The sequence below is a fragment of the Mytilus edulis genome, chromosome 2 (genome assembly GCF_963676685.1).
Source record: "Mytilus edulis chromosome 2, xbMytEdul2.2, whole genome shotgun sequence".
In the NCBI taxonomy this organism is placed as follows: domain Eukaryota; kingdom Metazoa; phylum Mollusca; class Bivalvia; order Mytilida; family Mytilidae; genus Mytilus; species Mytilus edulis.
This window is the reverse complement of record NC_092345.1, coordinates 7613052-7634354: the sequence shown is the minus strand read 5'-3', so window position 1 is coordinate 7634354 and position 21303 is coordinate 7613052. Positions and strand designations below refer to the sequence as shown.

Here is a 21303-nt window from a genome sequence, read left to right as displayed (position 1 = left end):
TATTTGTTCAACTATGGAAACCTGTTTTATGTACATGTCAAATTTAAATGTAGTAACAAGGCGATTTAATACTTAGGTTAATTACTGTAACATTATGGTATGAATGTTTTGTTGTAATTTTAGATGGTTTACAAAATAAACGACATCCCTATTTACTATTATGCTTTTGATTTACATTTTTTTAAAAATCACACCACAACTTCTTACTTTTATAGTAGACTTAGATTACAAGATGCATTTTAGTTTATGAGAGCAACATTTGAACAAAATAATTAAGAGTTTATCTAAATCAAATGTTTTCAGCTTTATATCAGGATACTTTAACAACTCTTAATTAGTCTAGCATAAAACTGAAGCTTGCCATAAAAGACTTCAGTATTTAAAAAAATGTGTTGCATTGCTCGATTCAGAAAAACCTATTTGTACTTTCTTTTACCAAATGATATAAATATTATTATTTACACAAAAAACATTGCATAACGACATAGAGATAGGTTGAAGACAACCTAGACATGCTAGAGCTATTTGTCGAAAACAGGAAAAAGTTTAATTACAATAAAGAATTATTTTTTATTTAACAATTTCTAGTATAACATTTAAGTCAATTAATCATGTAATGTTCTTACGAATGTTATCAGCACATATTTGAGATTCGCAGTAACAGGGTATATGTCCATTATCTAACATCAACGGCACGTTGCAGCTTGGTATACAATCTTTATCATCACTATCGCAATCACCATCATGATCATGCAACTGTGTAATTCAAAATACAGAAATTGTTAGAAACAGATAGTCCTGTCAAAAATAGTAATACTGTTTACTTATGCATTATTGCATCTATAATCCAACTAATTGTTAAGTATAGGCATTCACGTCGGTTACATTTTTTGTGTAATATTATGCATTGAAATACAGTATATGATCAGTTACGTCCATGACTGATGAAACATGCAATTTATGCATGAATATAATTCCAGCTTCAAATACAGTTTTCTCATAATTTTATTTTTTAATATTAGCATTGAATTAAATATATACTATTTATCTACTATCCTCTGTTCTAAATCCTTTGATAATTCGCCACATCTTACAATAATAATTTGACTCCTCACAAATAATGTGATACTACATGGACAGTTTTAATCATACAGATTTAAAAGTAATTATAAGACTTTTCAATTTATTAAGTTAAATAAAATATAATTGAAAAAAGTAAATATATATATATAGATATATACACGAGTCTAAATTGAAAACTACGTTCAAACCTATGATTGCGTTTGATAATAACCGCAATTTTTATACATGTGCATGTAAAACAAATTTCGTTGTAGAAGGGTCTAAATACAGCACACACAACATTTTTAAAAGACCAAAAAAGTGAAGAAGTATATTTAAGCAAGACGCATTTGACTTACAGGTCGAACAACTGATGTTCTTTAACCCTGATGTTATGCCACAAACAGAAGGTGTTAATATGTTTTGTACACCAGATCCGGATTTCGACAATAAATGTCTCTTCAGTGATGTTAGGGATCGAAACGGTATTTGGAAGGCCATATAAAATGTACCCTCATTTTTAGATAGACTCTTGAATTTTAAGAGTCAATATAGGATGAATTGATCATATAAACCGGAGGGAAAATATGATAAAATCCCAAACGAAAAAATATAAACGAGTCTAAATTTAAAACTACGTTTAAACCTATGATTGCGTTTGATAAAAACCGCAATTTTTATACGTGTGCATGTAAAACAAATTTCGTTGTAGGAGGGTCTAAATACAGCACAATCAACATTTTCTAAAAGACCCCAAAAAATGAAGAAGTATATGTAAACAACGCGCATTTGACTAACAGGTCGAACAACGTATGTTCTTTAACCCTGCTTACTGCCATTGGCGATTGCCAAATAAAATTGATCACAAGATGTAACAAAATGGATCTTAATATGAATTTAATACTAAACAGAAAACAATTAACTTGTGGCCACGATGTTATTCCACAAACATAAGGTGTTAATATTTTTTTGTACACCAGATCCGGATTTCGACAATAAATGTCTCTTCAGTGATGTTAGGGATCGAAACAGTATTTGGAAGGCCATATAAAATGTACCCTCATTTTTAGATAGACTCTTGAATTTTAAGAGTCAATATAGGATGAACGGATCATATAAACCAGAGGGAAAATATGATACAAGCCCAAACGAAAAAATATAAACGAGTCTAAATTGAAAACTACGTTTAAACCTATGATTGCGTTTGATAAAAACCGCAATTTTTATACGTGTGCATGTAAAACAAATTTCGTTGTAGAAGGGTCTACATACAGCACAAACAACATTTTCCAAAAGACCAAAAAAGTGAAGAAGTATATGTAAACAAAACGCATTTGACGCATGTTGAACAACTAATGTTCTTTAACCCTGCTGACTGCCATTGGCGATTGCCAAATAAAATTGATTACAAGATGTAACAAAATGGATCTTAATATAAATTTAATACTAAACAGAAAACAATTAACTTGTGGCCACTTTCATCAACACCAAAATTTAAACTCTCGCAGTGATAAATGCATAAGATAGTTTTGATAAACACCACTGAAGTATGACATCCCTATTAATGATACTATGCGATTATTATATGTTTAAACAAGGTACGTTAATCACCTACGACGGCTTATCGGCTAAGTATTGTACATGACCTATTCCCAAGTATATAAAAAAGAAGATATGACTGTTTATGCCAAGTTTAAAGTCGCATTTCTTTACGACGGATCTCGGTATTTATACATCTACCGTATATTATTCAGTTATGCTGTTTCTTATGTATATGCCTTTTTTGTTAGTATATACGAGTCACTCATGACTTGTCTACAGTGTTTTTGATTTATGATGTTTGAATTCCTACATATATCATGCATATACGATCTTGCTTCATATCACAGTTATTTTATTTTCATTTCTATATATATATGTTAAAGTTAAGATAAGACATCAGAAATTTCATTTTGTACAATTTTAAGTTTAATTAAAGAAAATATAATGCACAGTTCTATTTGTTGTCTGTGCACATGTTTGGTTCTTTTAATTGATAGAAAATACAGAAAATAACACCGTTACCAACTCAATCCTAATTTTTATTCTTGTACGAGTCTATGATGAAACAAATCTTATTTAATATTTTAGAAATTTACCTGTTAAAATTTAAAGAGGGACGAAAGATACCAAAGGGACAGTCAAACTCATAAATCGAAAATAAACTGACAACGCCATGGCTAAAAATGAAAAGGACAAAAAGACAAACAATAGTACACATGATACAACATAGAAAACTAAAGAATAAACAACACGAACCCCACCAAAAACTAGGGGTGATCTCAGGTGCTCCAGAAGGGTTAGCATATCCTGCTCCACATGTGGCACCCTTCGTGTTGCTTATGAGACAACAAATCCGGTAAATGTCTAATTCGGTAGGTAACATTTATGAAAGGGAAGGGGATTGTAGGTACGACGTGAGGAACATATCTGATATCATTCGTTAAACGGTTATTCCATAACGGTCAACCAACTGGTGATGGCTTCCGTAAAATTTACGAAGGGATGATTTCATCTTCGCCATTTGGAACTCTTGATTTAATAGCTTCCTTGTAAGCAACAACACTCTATTAAGAAAATCATGACAGAAAACGAAACACGGGAATGTCGTATCAATTTGGAGATATATACACCGTATACAGGTGCTGCTGGATTGTGGCTACTGAGAAATGGAAAGTTCACAATTAGAAAGCTGAAATTATATTTTTTGTCGTAAAGTTTTGTTTCCAATCTACCCTCATTGTCAATTTCTAGATGTAAGTCTAGATATGAGGCCGACTTAACTGTATTTGTTGTATCCTTTATCTCTTGTTCAATTGGATAGATGCGTTCGACATAGTCACCAAATTTTGAATTATTTAGTGAAAGAACATGATCTATATAGCGGAAAGCAGAGTTAAAGGATATTGCTAACTTCTTATCTTTCTTCCTAAGAAGTTCCTGTATGAAGTCAGCCTCATAATAATAAAGAAACAAGTCGACAAGAAGAGGGGCACAACTCGTTCCAATTGGAATGCCGATAGTCTGTTGAAAACACGTCCTTCGAAAAAATAAATGTCACAAAAAATAAATGTCACAAAACATAAAGGTCTCAAAAAAAATATGTCACTTTTTACGGCGTTGATAAATTGTTTGATATGCAATTAATCTTCGTTTGTGGTGTTTTAATAGCCCGGATGTGTTAATCGATTAGTGACGACTTTTCAACATGTATACTTCTGTTGCCTTTATTTATCAAACAAAAATACAAATATTTTAGACTAGAAATACATGTTCTTCTTCATTTTTTACAAAATGGCAGTAGTATTTTGATATCATTAACAATAATGAAGTTAAACAGTTTTTTTTACATGTTTTGATAATTCAACTTACCGTATGACACGTAGCTTGAAATTCACCATTATATTGAGTAATACGACAACCCTGTAATGGAGGAGAATCAACATTTTTCTCAAAATTTAACCAATTGTCTACACTAACCGAAACAAAATGTTATTCTAAACCGTTAGCTCATGATAACTAGTTGTCAGTATGCCTCTAAAATCTAGAAAATGTGACGTGCATAATTTGTTTGTAGTTCACCGTTCTGTGTAACGTTAAACGAGAACCAAATGGAACGTTGTCTAAACATAACGTTTTAATTTAGCCTATTCTATTCTGATAATTTTATTCTGGTTTACTCCTTATCGAAATAAATATTTAGCTGAGTCAGAAATTATATACTGTGTAGAAATTTGAGTTTGTTTTTTGCGGACACTAGCTCAATAGTATAAAGGTAAAGAGCACTGAGGACAAAAAATTTTAAAAAGTTGTGCCTAACACGGCTAATGTTTTCCATGCCTTGGAAAAGAAAAACATATTTCGAAAAAATCCGACTTTTGCAAACAGTGAATTTGTAAAATGACCATATTATTGATATTCAAGTCAACACCGCAGTACCCTCGGGGACGAAACATCCACCAGCAGTGGAATCGACAGTGATGAAACTAGTTATCAAAAGGTACCAGGATTATAATTTAGTACACCAGACGTGTTTGTCTTCATAAGGCTCATCAGTGACGCTCATATCAAAATATTTATAAAGCCAAACAAGTACAAAGTTGAAGAGCATTGAGGACTGAAAATTCCAAAAAGTTGTGCCAAATATGGCTAAGGTAATTTATGCCCGAGATAAGAAAATCCTTTGTTTTTCAAAAAAAGTTTTGTAAGCAGGAAATTAAAAAAATGACCACATTATTGATATTCATGGGCTTATTACACCAGACGCGCGTTTCGTCTACATAAGACTTATTGATAATACTGATTACAATTAGGAAATATCTGAATACCTAAAAATAAAGAAAAGTCTAAATATCATCTTTACAAAATGTTTTAAAAATACTGGATGGATTTAGTCTTTTATTCATATTTGAGTATTTGTAATATAATACAACATCTGAGAAAAAACACACATTGACATCTATTGTGTTTGTCAGATCAACTCATATTTTATATTTTGTGATGTTGTATCTTATAATTAAAACTCACCTCTGTTAGTTTACAGTTAACTCCGAGGCAGTGGAGGGCTAAAAAAAGGATATACTAAGAATAAGTTTCGCAATTGTTTGTTTTTCATGTTTTTTCTTTTGGTATATCAAAATGTTCCTTTCTTTCAAAGTTGAAAATTTCCTTGTTATCAAGACGTATTACAGACAAGTATATTCCATTCATATGATTCAATTACTACACCTAAAATATCTGAATCGTCCGATCTTAGTCTTGTTTTGCACAAATTTGTTAACAAAATAATTTTGATCTTCCCAAAATAAACCTCATTCACATCTCTTCTTTGCTTAATATTTAATACAAGTACAATAAAATGTATTTTACCGGTTTTCTGCACACATTCAGTTGTATTACAATAACATCCATGTGCTGACGTCACAGAATCATGATTCAAACACATTCCTATGCTGTTATGCTGAAATAAAGCATAAATTTTTTTATAAGGCTGAGAATGACATAATGAAACAGATTATACACATACAAAACCTATAATACTACACTACTGCTATCTCATTAATGATTGTTGGAGCAAATTGTTTATTTGTGTTTTAAATTTCTTAAATTGATGAGAAAAATACTTAAAGCAAATAGTATCACTCCTTCTGTACTGAACACAAGGCTTAAAGGTTATATCTTAGAATTCCAGAAGGTTTGTTTCTTCGTTACGATGACAGGAGACTGACTATTTATTTAATTATATTCTAAGGAACAATATACAATATAACGTAATTTTATGCGACTGTCATACAAGTACATTAATTGGTTAAGCTATCTATAAAACAAGGATGCGTTTGAGCTTTTGATTATAGACAGGTAAAAAAAAATAATTCTAGACATTTAAGGTTCCTCAGAGTTAAGAAAATTAAAACAAGCAATATTCTTCTACTTTTGTAACAAAAGTATAGATAACAATTTAACATCACATAAATGTGTTTATCTTTTAGTAAATCAAAACGCTTATCATCAAATTGTACTCCTGCATTGTTTGCTAACTTCTTTTCAAATTGGTACCTATTGTTTCCCGCTATATTTCTATGTAAGATGGCGGAAGACAATTGCGCAATGAGGCAATATTATTTTCCATTATACTTATGCATTATTTTTATATGTGGTGGTTATTCGTTATTGTTAAACTGCTGTTCTGTATCATATTCTCCTTCAAACTCTTTATAAAAAGAATGTATTTCCCGATTAGTAGTTGGAAAACAGTAAAACTGTTACATGTTGTGACGGAAAACATCATTTAACTCGCAGACTTTATTAAACATAAAAACATTTCTGTTCAGACTCTGATATGAACCTAGGGTATAGCCCATTCGACGTCTGATGTGCACTAATTGACACTTGGTTATGGAAATTGCTGTTACATGTATGTGTAAATAACGCCTTTTGTGCACTCGCTTTTACATTGAACCTCCATGGAAGACCAAATGTTGAATTCAATATTATGAAATTACTGTTCGTTGATCAACACTCTATATGTTGAACCTTGTAAATAAAGCTACTTCACAAACCACTCATTGTTTTGGAAAACATTTAATATTGAAAGATATTATTTTTTTTGTAACATACTGCTTCCCACATTCGATCTTAATGCTTCATCTCGTAGGAACACAATTAAAAAATTGAACGTTGCCTTATGATGTAAAGCATTTATTAGGAGAAACTTACTTGGCCCACAATGCTATTGAGGATGTTAAGTCCTTGCATAGTTTGTATGAAATGAAATTGGCTCACCACATCAAATCTGATGATTTGTATGCTTTTGTTTACCACAAATGTCTGGATTCTTACTCCGATATTTTAAAGAGCAAGGCAGTAAGTAGGCTGATCTGTGTAAGACTGGCGAAAGAGGGTATTTCTCTTAAACATCTAAAACTGGCTGCCTCAGGAGATAGCAATGGGATACAATTTGTATTTGAAGACCATAAAGTTCCACAGAAAAGTGGGAAAGCCTTCAGTGAATATTTGAAAGATGAAGAATGAATAACAGTTCCATTGACATAATGAAGAATTTATTATATATATATATTTATTAACTTAAAATGTCATTCATTGAATAAGAATACCTGGATATTATGGTTCAACCATAATTTGATCTGTCTGTCAACCAGTCCGTCCATCAGTATCAAATTTTGTCAGCTCTATGACTTTTTAATAGTCATAATTTGAAAGATTATACTTGTAAATATAAATAAGGATATGTGGCTATATGATTATCAATGGGACTTACCCTTCAAAAGATAGCAACTGACACAGATATTAACAGCTACAGGTCACTGTACAGCCTTCAGCTATGAGCAAAACCCATACCACATGTCTATTCATGAACACCAGAAGATGTGTCAAACTTATTTAAAATCATAAGGTTTTCAAAGTCTATACTTTGCATGTATGTTCACTTGCATCGGATGGTCTGTGATTATAAATAAACTTGAGAATAATTTTAAGTAGTACAAAGGTACCCACATAGTTGTTCAGCACTGTCAAAAGGAATATCATGATGATTTGGCAAATCTTTCATTCAAAAATCCAGGTAAATTATTGAAGTCAATGTGGGATAGCTGAATTTGTGTTTGAAAATATAATTGCATTTGTTATACCTGAGAACAGCTGGAAGTGTGGTGACGTTATATGGCATGATTATATATATAATATGACATCACATATGAAGGTGTGTCTCAAATAATGTCCAAATGGCTTTGTCAATGGTTATGGTAAAAGAATGTAATTCACAGATGGGTACCCAGGACCCAGATTCTTTAATTAAGTCTTCCTCACTTTTTAACATTAGAACCTTTACAGGGGGCATACAGAGATGGATTCTATCTCCTAGATGTTAGTTTTATTTGGTCCATGCTACAATTATCCCTGTCTTTCTCTTTAACCATGTATGACTGTGTATGGTTATCAAACAGTATTTCTAAAGATAATGGAAGAAAGGAAAAAAGTTGCGGATGATGAACAATTTATTGGTGCATTTATGAAGGGTCTGTATATTACTAGACTTTTGAGTGCTTACCTGACTTAACTTTTATTAAAATAGATTAAGAACATAAATATGACCACTTAGATTTTTTGCAGTTAGGGTTTATAACCAGTTCACTCTCTTTTCTATCGTGTTTGATACTTTTATTTGTCATGTTTGAATATATAAACCATGACATTATTTACAGCTATAGATTTAATTTTGGTCTGATCCCATGATTTGTTCTAGAGTTTGGTCCCATAGTTTAGGTACTGATTGTCTAGTTAATTTTCTTTTGTAAGGTTTGTTTACCTGTGTATCAAAAGAAATCACAACTTCTTCAACGAAGCATTATTAATTCCTAGAAAAAATATTTTATAATACCTTTTGGTCTTAACAGATTAGGTATTCAATATTTGGACTTCGTTCTTTCTTTTGAATTTATAAAATATAACTAGTTTACTAATGAAGTTCAGTCCAGTGAATCTGTATTTTTTTTTTTTAGTTGCTTTTAAAATTTAAAAAATCTTGAATGATACATGTACATTTGAATTGAACTTAGTCTGTAAGTTTAATCTGCCTTAATAGAAACTATGCCATTTTTGAAATTGTATGGAACTGCACGTAATTTTTTGTCTTGTAACGGATAGTTTACGTATTTTGTATGCATATAATAAAAAACACGTATTTTGTATGCATGGATTTTTTTTATATGTCGAACTAATGTATGTGTCTATATTGTTTTATATGTATAGATCATTAGATATTGTTGGATATTACAAAATACCAACTTTAAATAAATATTTGAAGTGAATTGTATTGAATTGATTTGAATGAAACAGCCAAATATCTCAAACCTACCTCGAAAGATAAGTCATAGCCAGGTCAAGTGTTTATCGCCAAAAATACAGTTATCGTCCTTCAGGTCTAGGTTCAAGGTCACATAAAGGTCATAATTATAAAGGGGCACATCCATCTCATAATGATACACCCATATCCCAAAGATGTAAGGCATAAGTCAAAGGACTAAACAGTGGTGACCTGGTCATGTTTCTTATGAAAAAATGATTTAAGTTGACCTTGGGGTCAAATTTGAAGGTCACTCAAAGGTAATCATATAACATACTTAGCTTCTTGATGATACATCTACATGCAAAATATTTAAGGCCTAGATACAAAAACAAAAAAGTTATGGCCTATATATGTAATCTCAGAATGGAATTTGCCCTTATTTATTGAGGGGGTAGGGGGTATTTAAATCTTGAATTGAGAACAATCTAACGGTTAAATTGTTCTAATTTTTTGCTAGAATAACCGACTAATGTAGTACTACAAATGGTTAGTTTAAAAAAAAAAAAAAAATAACACTTTTTTTTTAAATCCAAATTTTTAGAATAAAATATTTTACCAATCATAGTCATTTTGGGTTGCTTCATCTTAGACCCCCCCCCCTTTTTTTTTAAATTTCAGACCAAAATTTTAATTTAGACACCAAAAGTATAAGTAAAGGGTATCAATCAACTCAAAATTAATTATTCAGCATTATTCTTCACTCTCAATTCAGCTTTTGTCAATTCAGGGTAAATTAAAAAAAAAAAGTAACATGTATAGACCTATACCAATATTTTTAGAAATTCAAAAATCGACCGAAATTATCATGTGATCTATGCCATATTTGGATGGCCAAAACTTTTTTACCAACGGTTCAAATTCTTAAATTTTTTTACATAATGCTCAGATATGCCAAACTTATCAATGATGTAAAAATAAGAAAAATTAAACGACAGTTTTTTTTTGGGGTAAAGTGTTGGGTACCCCCTTAAATCTTAAAAAAACAAGGTTTGATCCACCATTTTCATTCAGCATAAGAAATGCCTGCACTAAGTCAGGAATATGAGGCTGGTGTCTATTTTTTGATGCGTCTGATTTTAACATATAATTAGGGACTGTTCGTTTTAAATTTACTTCGGATTTCGGTATTTTTGTCATTTTACTTTTAGAAGTTCAAGGCATATTATAAATGTTGTAAATATGCCGCACATCCCTTTGTTTTTACCTTAGAAAACAAGTAGTGCATATAAGCATTTCATTCTATAATATAATTGTTTGAAATTACATAATAAAAGTGGTACTGTTCTGACGTAAAAGGGTTTTCTATGAGAAATTGCTTTTTATATATCTACTGAAGTGTAACCTAAAGCGAAATTATTGTTGCAACAAAAACTTCGAAGTTTTAAGAAATGATTTCTTATCTGTTCAACATTATTTTAGCGTACTTGGCAACATTTATTATAGCATTTGGTGCTCAAACACCGGAAGTAACTTCTCAGTCGTGAAAACACAGTATGTGTTACATACTATTATATAAAGTTTCAATTTAATCTTTGATTCGAATAAGTAACTTTGATGTCCTATCAAAATACAAAGTGAGTTTACATCTAATGCAAAGAATGCAACTGTAACAGTTTTGAAAGTGCTTTTTAAAACGCAAATTAAGTGCACAATATATTTTTGCTGTACTAGATCAAACATATGGAATGTGTTTTTAGTAGATTTTAGTCACTGATAGATGCATTTGTATTATTATTTGGTGTTGACTTTTAGAAACTGTGAGTACACTCAACTTGTACTTTCGTGTTAATTGGACCGGTTGATACAACTAATAATGACGTTTTGTTATCTAATGTTATGTAGTGTTATATATCGTCTCTCTATATTTGATCTATATGATATATACTAGCTTTAAAAGTGTTTGGTAAGACTATATCTCTTACTTTGAACACACATCACACAGTATGTTATTGATTTTGTATTTACATGGTGTCGCAGATCAAGTTTAGTTGCTCAGTGTATTTTATCTGTAACAAACATAAACTTTAGCCACCGCTTTACAAGCAGAGCCAAATACAATGAAAGTCCCAACTATGTATTGGCGTCCGATGCTACACAAAGACCCTTACAAATATAGATTTATTTCGTCTTCAAGCCATTCTTCAACTACTAAATTGTCTATTCTTCTGACCAGCACACTTGGTACAATTAAAAACCTGATAATAAATTTTTCAAATAAGGCCTTCGAAAATAGTGGAATAAATTAATTTTGGAGTGTCAAGAACTTGTTGGAAGTACTTGATAAATTGCATGCTTATATTGGTGATTTTGAATCTGTTCAAAGTTTTGATTTTTCTACCCTGTATACCACATTGCCTCACATTCTCATTAAGAAAAAATTCACACACCTAATTAAATGGGCATTCAAAAAATCAGAATGTGAATATATATGTTCAAACTCTTTTAGGTCATTTTTTAGTAGCAATAAACAAAAAAACTATGTTAATTGGACATGCATTGATACTATATGTGCCCTTGAATTTTTACTAGATAACATTTTTGTTCGCTTTGGGGATAAATTATATCGTCAGATTATCGGAATTCCAATGGGGACTAACTGTGCACCACTTATTGCGGACCTGTTTTTGTATTGTTATGAGTTACAATTTATGACAAAAATAAGCAAAGACCCATCGAAAAAACATCTGATAAACAAATTTAATAATACTTTTAGATATTTGGATGATATTTTGGCTCTCAATAATGACGACTTCAGTATGTATATTAATGAAATTTACCCTGTTGAACTTACTTTAAATAAAGCTAATACTAACAATGACCACTGCCCTTTTCTCGATCTTGATATCTATATCACTAATGGAAAGCTGAATACTAAAATTTATGATAAAAGGGATGATTTTTCATTTCCCATCGTTAATTATCCGTTTTTAGATGGTGACGTTCCCTTGTCACCATCTTACGGTGTTTATATATCTCAACTTGTACGATTCGCTCGTGTATGTAACAATGTTTTAGATTTTAACGAGAGAAATTTATGTATTACTGAAAAATTATTACACCAGGGTTTTCGATATCACAAACTAGTCAAAACATTTACTAAATTTTATCATCGTTATAAAGACATCATTCGTAAATATAGCTCAACATGCAGACTTCTAATACGTTCAGGTATTTCACATCCAATTTTTTATGGAAATATTCTTTATAAAGCACAAAGGTGTCAGTATTCACCTCAGAAACTTACAAAACCTTTGAATAGACTTATTAAGAAGGGATATAATTACGATACTGTTGTCGAGTCATTAAAGATTGCATATTTTGGCGTTAATATTGAGTCACTGATAAGGTCTTTGCATCGGAACTAAACACATTTATTCTAAAAACAGTTGTTGGCATGACACGGGTTATGTTCTTCTCATATATGTTATGATGGTATGATACTAAACCCCTAACGGGAAGGATTGTGCCTGATGTTCATATGATGAAATCATAATCTTTCAGTCAGTTTAATTGAAGTCTGGAGCTGGCATGTCAGTTAACTGCTAGTGGTCTGTTGTTATTTATGTATTATTGTCATTTTGTTTATTTTCTTTGGTTACATCTTCTGACATCAGACTCGGACTTCTCTTGAACTGAATTTTAATGTGCGTATTGTTATGCATTAACTTTTCTACATTGGTTAGAGGTATAGGGGGAGGGTTGATATCTCACAAACATGTTTAACCCCGCCGCATTTTTGCGCCTGTCCCAAGTCAGGAGCCTCTGGTCTTTGTTAGTCTTGTATTATTTTAATTTTAGTTTCTTGTGTACAATTTGGAAATTAGTATGGCGTTCATTATCACTGGACTAGTATATATTTGTTTAGGGGCCAGCTGAAGGACGCCTCCGGGTGCGGGAATTTCTCGCTACATTGAAGACCTGTTGGTGACCCTCTGCTGTTGTTTTTTTATTTGGTCGGGTTGTTGTTTCTTTGACGCATTCCCCATTTCCATTCTCAATTTTATATTTTCGCCTTTTTTTGTTATTACAGCTTTTGATTGAGTTCAACCATTTAAGTTGATATTCCATAGTGTGTCTTTTTATGTTGTGATGTTCAATATTGCTTCCGGTATGAGGAACGGTTGCAGGCAGTGATACCTATTGAAACGTTCAAATATGCATATGTTTGTACCTGTCCTAAATCTGGCCCCTGATGTTCAGGGGTTTTCGTTTGTTGGTGTGGTTCATAAGATTCTCTCGTTTTTGATATAGATTTAGACCGTTGGTTTTCATGTTTGAATGGTTTTAAACAAGTCATGTTTTGGGCCCTTGATAGCTTGCTATTATGTGTGAGCCAACGCTCCGTGTTGAAGACCGTACGATAACCTATAATGATTTACTTTTTACAATTGTGACTTGGATGGAGAGTTTTCTCATGCAACACATCTTCTTAAATCTCTATATATATATATATGTTGACATTCATGATATTTACAATTTTTCTTACAGAAATATATGTTAAATACATTTTGATTTGATTTTTTTTTATCTTTCTGAGTTATACAAAAGAAATATAAATTAATCATTTAATATTTCATATTAAAAATAAGATTACATACCATATTTGCATGGCAGGATGACTTAATTTCGTGACCGTCCATTTTGATAAGGCAATAGTCCTAAAAAATAAGAATAGGCTGCTAAATAACTTGTGACTATAAAGGCAACAAGCGAAAGCCTTTCAAAAAGTGCTATATTCGACTCTTAGCGGATGAAAATGGAAAGTGCTCTCGCTTTGAAGATTAATTCATTTACTAGAATAGTCACGTGCATCAATCAACAAATTTTTCCACACACGTGAGGTCACACGTTATGAAGTAGTATCGTTTAACGTTGTTGTTTACTCCAGAAGATTCGTCTATTTATAGATAAAAGTTACCTGTGTAATATCTAATTGCTAAAAAAGAGACGACAAATTCGATACTCTACGGGATTGAAGGACATTTACCAGGTTTGGATTGTTCTAACCAATCAATACATTTTAATTATTCACGTCTCGTAATATCTTCCAATCAGGTAGCAAGAAAAATTCACGCCCTAAGTGTCCATCGTTCAATTCTTAATATCGTCTCCTAGGAGTCGATAACAAATCAGAAATATTTTGAGATCGATGCATTCATCATTGCCCTGTATGAATATTTCTTGAACACAATATATCGCCATACACAGTTTTTATCGATTCATAACGAAAAAGAATCGGTAAGAGAGACGTTATTGCTTAACAAACGTTATTGTAGCTGCTTATTCTGCATGGATGAAGATTTATACATTTTGATAATTAGTTTTAGTAGAATGCGGTTCAATAAACTATTGCACTTTTCTTACATAAACAAAAACACTTTTCTTACATAGACAATTTTTTTTCCGATAGGACATAATTGTTACATTATTTGCAATTATCAACGAGTTTAAGGTGACGTAATAAACGTTAGACATTATTTGTGTATATATTGCTGGTTTATAGTTGTATTATCAGTAGTTAGTATTATACATTCAGACGGGGATAACTGAATGAATATAACATTGCAAAAATGTTGTCCAAAGCGGAGATTTTGTAGAAAGCCTATTTCAATTTCCTAACTTGATGTAAACCACAGAAAAACTTTCAACATTGGATCAAATATTCATGAATTGTTTTCGTATTAATTTTTTCCCAGATTTTGAATTTGTAGATACTGTTATAGAAAAAATAAATCAGGATAATTTTTTTTTAGGAAGAATCAAAAGTTAGATGTCGTAGTGAGACCGACAAAATCATGACAAAAACACCAATAACTAAGGACGACAAAACAAAACAAAGTACACAAAACGCTTCACAAAAATCTTAAAAATAATTCAATTTTCATAGCATTTCCATTTGGGCACGGATCCAGTTATAAACATTCTTCGTAGCATATTTTGAACGTTTCATTTCCAAAGTGAACCATCAGCGTTAAAAAAAATCGGTACTTAAAAGACTAAGGGATTGTAACATTTTTCTGTTAAGTTATAGACATAAGGAAAATGTGTTCGTATCCGTCAATGAGCATATTTCTAATTAAGAATAAAGCTGTATTTTTTTCAAATTGAAATCCGAAGTGATAGTTAGTTATAAATATTACTTACAGTCCCGTGACACTCATGCTTGAGACATCTATACGTCATCTTATAACGTGCTTGGTATTGTTTATCTGCATCAAAATATAAACTTGTTTGTAATCGATAAACTGATTTTACAATTTCGAATTCACTCGGATTTTTGTTTGAGTACACTAAAGATTTCTTCTACATTTACCTGAATAAGTTATACTAATTACAAATATCCATATGCACCTAATACTTATTATCACATTATTTTGGAATTCATTGTGATCTTGTGGTTTTGATGTATATTTAGTATTTTACTCGTTTCAATACAAATTGTGTATGTAGAGCAACTTTGATGTTAATTATAATGCTTATTAAGTCTACAGATTTTCAGATTACAATAATTTTATAATTAAGGTCATAAAACGGCTTATTATAAAATTAAGAAGGTTAAACATATATATTGGGCAATCAAGAGTCGACTATGTATACGTAGAAGAAAATAAAACAGCGATACATGTATGACCACCAAAAAAATAACAGTAACATAGTCGATGTGATCCAATGCTTTGAGTTGAAGGTGGTTCTTTGTCATACATGTATAATGGTTATTTTTACAAATTGTCACTTGGATGGGGAGTTGTGTTATTGACACTCATTAAAAAATCTTTTTATTTCTATAAGTTATACTTCGCAGGCGCTTTAACATTTTCATGAGCGTTCTCAAATTTTTTGTTAAGAAAAGCACTTCAAATGCAATAATACTTTTGTTAATTTTAATTTTTGTTTTCACTAACAAGGAATTTGCAATGAAATGTAATGTCGTTTACATAGGGTTGGTTGATTATAATATTTTACGACAGAAGTGACGTTTTTAGTTTTCCAATAGTGAACTTTCTATTTCTATTAAGTATCATAATGCAGCACTTGCATATTTAGTATATATCTCATGCTCTGTATACTATTGATTATGTTCAATCATGATTTAGCTGAACTGTTCTTCAACCAATAATAAAGCTATGTCAACATCGGTTCCAATTCACAAAGTAAGAGTCGTCTTTTTGAATATTTTACGAGTTGGTTGTTTTCATTCGTATTTACGTTATTGTCGTAACTGAAATTTTTGTTCATGGGCGGTCACGTCAGCAAATCATTAATTACCACGCATAACACGACGACGGCAAACAAATGGATGAGAATCAGGTTTCCCAAATAATCTTTGGTGTGTTCTGCAAATTTAATGACAATATTTGAGTCATTAGCATGTGTTACAACCTCTCTTCCTGTACAGTTCCATTTTTTTTTTTGCTCTTTGGACTCGGTGTGGTCTAGCGTTGTTGTCCATGTACAAGGTATTGGCCATGTTGACGCAAGTAGGTGATTATCAAAATGAGGGACTACAATGTTTCGTAGCAACAAATCTATGTATGTGTGTACGTTTATGCTACCATGCAGAACATGCACAATCAGCTTGCAACGGTATAAAAAGCAATCCCATACTTTATTACAATCAGTGCCGAGTGCAGTCGTTGGGCAAATACAGCTTTGGTCATAGGCCGTTTTATTTTCCTGCCAAATTCGTATTATGGCGTCTACGTCTTTGGCGTAACAGAAAACGACTCTCATCTGACCAATTATTCCATTGAAACCTGACTGTACAGTGCCTGTCTGTTAGTGAAGGTCTCTTGACAAAACGACATGCTCTTCGGTTGCCTTTATGAAGTCGACGGAACAATGTTTGAAAACTAACACGATCTAAGCTGTGGGACAGGGATAAATAGGTTGGCTATTGCATGACAAATAGGCAGTCTGTCTTTACGACGGATAGTTAAATGGGGTCTTGCGGACTTTAGTCTATCATTTACAGTTCCTGTGTGAACGCGACGTCCTAAAAGTCTGACTACGACGGTGTTATCAACATTGTAATGATAACCTATGCTCCTAGTTTCCAATTGGCATTGCTTGCCAAACGTACAGCCACAGACAACTTACGCTTTGCTTAATGATGTGATAAAGATCAAAATTTACCTGTACGGGGGGCAGTAAGATGATTTAAAGTTATAGAAACAATGTATTTGTGAACGTGTAGATGCCCTTTAACAAAACGTTGCAAGACGCGTGTTTCGTCTACAAATGACGTATCAGTGACGCTTGAATCACAAAAGTCAAAAAGACAAACAAAATGTATGTAATCCAAGATGACCTGAAATCCTGAAATTTTCGCAAAACACAACTATTAGTTGATTTTTAATGGCTTTCTAGATATACACGATATAATGTTTGAAAATAAGACTTTGGGCGGCCATTATCGAATTGTTTGTAATTGTTCCATATTCAGAAAAGATAAATAAGCATCATATTTAACAATATACAAAGTTTTGTGCTTTTATTTTCAAATGTTTAATTAAACAAATTTTTTTACTTTGCCTAATGACTGTTGGCCGCCATTTTGAATTTGTCGGCCATTTTGAGATTATTTTTGATTGTTCCATATTCGTTAAAGATTAATAGGCATCATTACTAGCGATATGCAAAGTGGTGTGCTTTTATTTTCAATTGATAAATTACACTTAATTTTTGGACTCTGTCTCATGACTGTGGGCGGCCATTTTGAATTGGCGGCCATTGTGGATTTTTTTTGATGGCTCCATATCCAAAAATGTTTATAAGCATCATAAATAACACTGTGCAAAGTTTCATGCTTTTACCATTAAGTGATCAATTGTCCCAAAATATTGGCTATGACTGGTTTATTGGAGCTCAATCCTTTTGGTCATAATGATTTTTTTTAAAGGCAATTCATTATACCAAACATTAATATTTTTATCATATTGATTAAAATTCTTGCCAGTTATATTTTGGTGATGCTTAACTTTTTGTGTAATGTATATTATAAAAATAGAATAGAGAATTGAAACTGGAAATATGCCAAAGAGACTATACTCCAACTTAAAGGTAGAAAACAGCCTGGAGATCTTTATTGGTCTTCAATGATTTACTTATACAATATCAACTTAAGGACGATTGCTTCCCTTTTATAGCAGACTTCTTCCTGTAGTAGTAATAATCAGAGTGGATGGCCAATTCAGTAAAGACACGTCTTAATTCGATTGATGAATTCAACAACACTTACAGTTATATTGAAAAAAATTACGTTAACTAATTATTTCTTTTCTAATTATAAAGCCGACGTTTACCAAGTCAAACTACCTTTAAATAAATCTGTCTTTAAAAAAAATTACGACTAAAGGAATGATTACCGTTCCCTATTGTTAACATTAATTTTCTTGACGAGAACACTCGTACTCAACGGTGATAATATATCAAAACTACATTTCGTTCGCCATGCTCATGTTTGTAGTAAGGAATTGAATGTCTTTGAACGTAATCTATGTAACACGATTTCCGTTACAACAGACTACTTTTAAAAACCCTAACTAAATTGTTTCATGGATACAAAGATTGGGTTCAAAACTTTTGCTGCACCTGTAGAATTTTTTTTACAAATGGAATATCACTTTTGCTGTTTATCGATCCTGTACATTTTTAGATTCTTTACGTTAAACCCACACCGTGACCCATATTTGTTATCGTTTATGCCAATTAGTGACTTGTTGAAATTTGTCTCGTAAATATATTATCCTTTATTTTTATTTTTGTATACAAGATTTAATGGAAGTGTTTCGCAGTTAATAATATATACATCTACTAATGCATTCAACTTACTCCTTTCTACAAATCCATCTATACATGGCTGATCATAACAACTACACGTCGAATCATCTTGAGCATGTTGATTGCACATATGCTGCAAAAAAGTATTTTAAAGTCGTATAATAAACCCTGAAACGACTAAACGATTTTGGTGAAGCGAAGTGAATATTTTGAAATTAGCAACAGAATAAAATGGACATCATTTGGCAGTGAAATACTGAATACCAATTTACCTAGAATTATTAGTGGCGAAGTGGTCGAAGAGGTTCATCGGTAAGAGCATATTGCTACATATATCGTGAATTCGAACGTCGCTCATAATGTGTTGCGATCGATGTTAATGTTAATCATGTTAATTGACTAGCCTATGTTCGTTCACAAAATGTTTGCTCTGATCTTACATGATGAGGCTTATTTCAACTCGTTCAAATTTCAAACAGAGTCATATTTAATAATATTGTATACTTGAAAATAAAATCAAAATTACAAAAAAATTCTATTTCCAAGGAAATTCAAAACGTGCAGTCTTGTAATAAATGACATATTTTAAGGCTCACACTCACCAACAAATGAAAACAACTGTCATGTGTTTTTTTCTCTCATTGATTTTTACATTATTAGGCTGATAGTTTTCTCGTTTGAATTGTTTTGTATTTATGAGTTCGTGATCTTTTATAGCTGCCAATGAGGTATTGGCTTTGCTCATTATTGACGGTCACACGATGACCGATATTTGTACATATCTGCGTCATTTTGTTTCTTGTGAAAAGTTGTCTCATTGGTAATCATACCACATCTTCTGTTATATAAATTCCAGACCAATAACATGCATTTTAGGAACATCTCAGTTTTTATCATATCGTGGACTACGGTTTACAATACAAAAACACTGTTAACAACAAAGTCTAGACGCGCTTGATTACATCTGTTTCTATTAAAACCTTAATTTCAAAATAATTTCTTGATACATAAAACGAACACCTTATATTCACAATAAATGGTGCATATATCGTAAAGACAATAAGCAACTGAAGATATTGTAGATCGCTTATATGTAGTAACTTTGTCGTTTGATTTAATTTTGTAGGTAGGGAAATATTTAAATAAACATGTATTTGTTCAACAACAAAATATGTTGAACAATAGAATTCCAGCAGAAAATAGTCAATTATCAATTGGCGAATTTGTAGAAATGACAGAATCAATGAATTTGTTTGTCAATCATTTAAAAAAAACCCAATACAACTTAGCGGTTTGATAAGAATGAAAATGAATAAAAAAAAAATAGTGTGTATACCACTGACGTAACAAACAATTGACATGATATATTATGCCTGAGGGACTACTCGGTTTCATTTTTAGCTCACCTGGCCCGAAGGGCCAAGTGAGCTTTTTCATCACTTGGCGTCCGTCGTCCGTCGTCGTCGTCCGGCGTCGTCTTTTTACTTTTACAAAATTCGTCTCCTCTGTAACCACGGGGCCAAATTTAACCAAACTGTGCCACAATCATCATTGGGGTATTTAGTTAAAAAAATGTGTCCAGTGACCCGGTCAACCAACCAAGATTGCCGCCATGGCTAAAAATAGAACAAAGGAGTAAAATGTTGATTTTGGCTTATAACTCTGAAACCAAAGAATTTAGAGCAAATCTGACGGGGGAAAATTGTTTATCAAGTCAAGATTTATCTGCCCTGCAATTTTCCGATGAATCTGACAACCGGTTGTTGGGTTGCTGCTCCTGAATTGGTAATTTTAAGGAAATTTTGCTGTTTTTGGTCATTATCTTGAATATTATTATAGTTAGAGATAAACTGCAAACAGCAATAATGTTCAACAAAGTAAGATCTACAAATAAGTTAACATGACCAAAATGGTCAGTTGCCCACTTTAGGAGTTATTGCCCTTTATAGTCAATTTTTAACAATTTTTCGTAAATCTTAGTTATCTTTTAGAAAAATCTTCTCCTCTGAAACTACTGGGCCAAATTTAACCAAACTTGGCCATAACATAATTGGGGT

The 21303-nt window shown here is 31.8% G+C and overlaps 1 protein-coding gene across 1 annotated transcript in view; it reads right to left on the bottom strand.

Annotated features, from left to right (window-relative positions):
* LOC139511356 (uncharacterized) overlaps positions 1–19372 on the bottom strand; it is a 40898-nt gene extending 21526 nt beyond the window's left edge. Inside the window, exons 1-7 of the mRNA XM_071298008.1 lie at positions 19298–19372; positions 15611–15675; positions 14065–14124; positions 5971–6061; positions 5629–5666; positions 4474–4524; positions 627–756 (exon numbers count right to left, since the gene is read on the bottom strand). Coding sequence (XP_071154109.1) covers positions 627–756; positions 4474–4524; positions 5629–5666; positions 5971–6061; positions 14065–14124; positions 15611–15649 — 409 coding nt within the window. The 5' untranslated portion in view covers positions 15650–15675; positions 19298–19372. The remainder of the gene's footprint in view (positions 1–626; positions 757–4473; positions 4525–5628; positions 5667–5970; positions 6062–14064; positions 14125–15610; positions 15676–19297) is intronic.
* Between the last annotated feature and the right edge of the window lie 1931 nt (positions 19373–21303).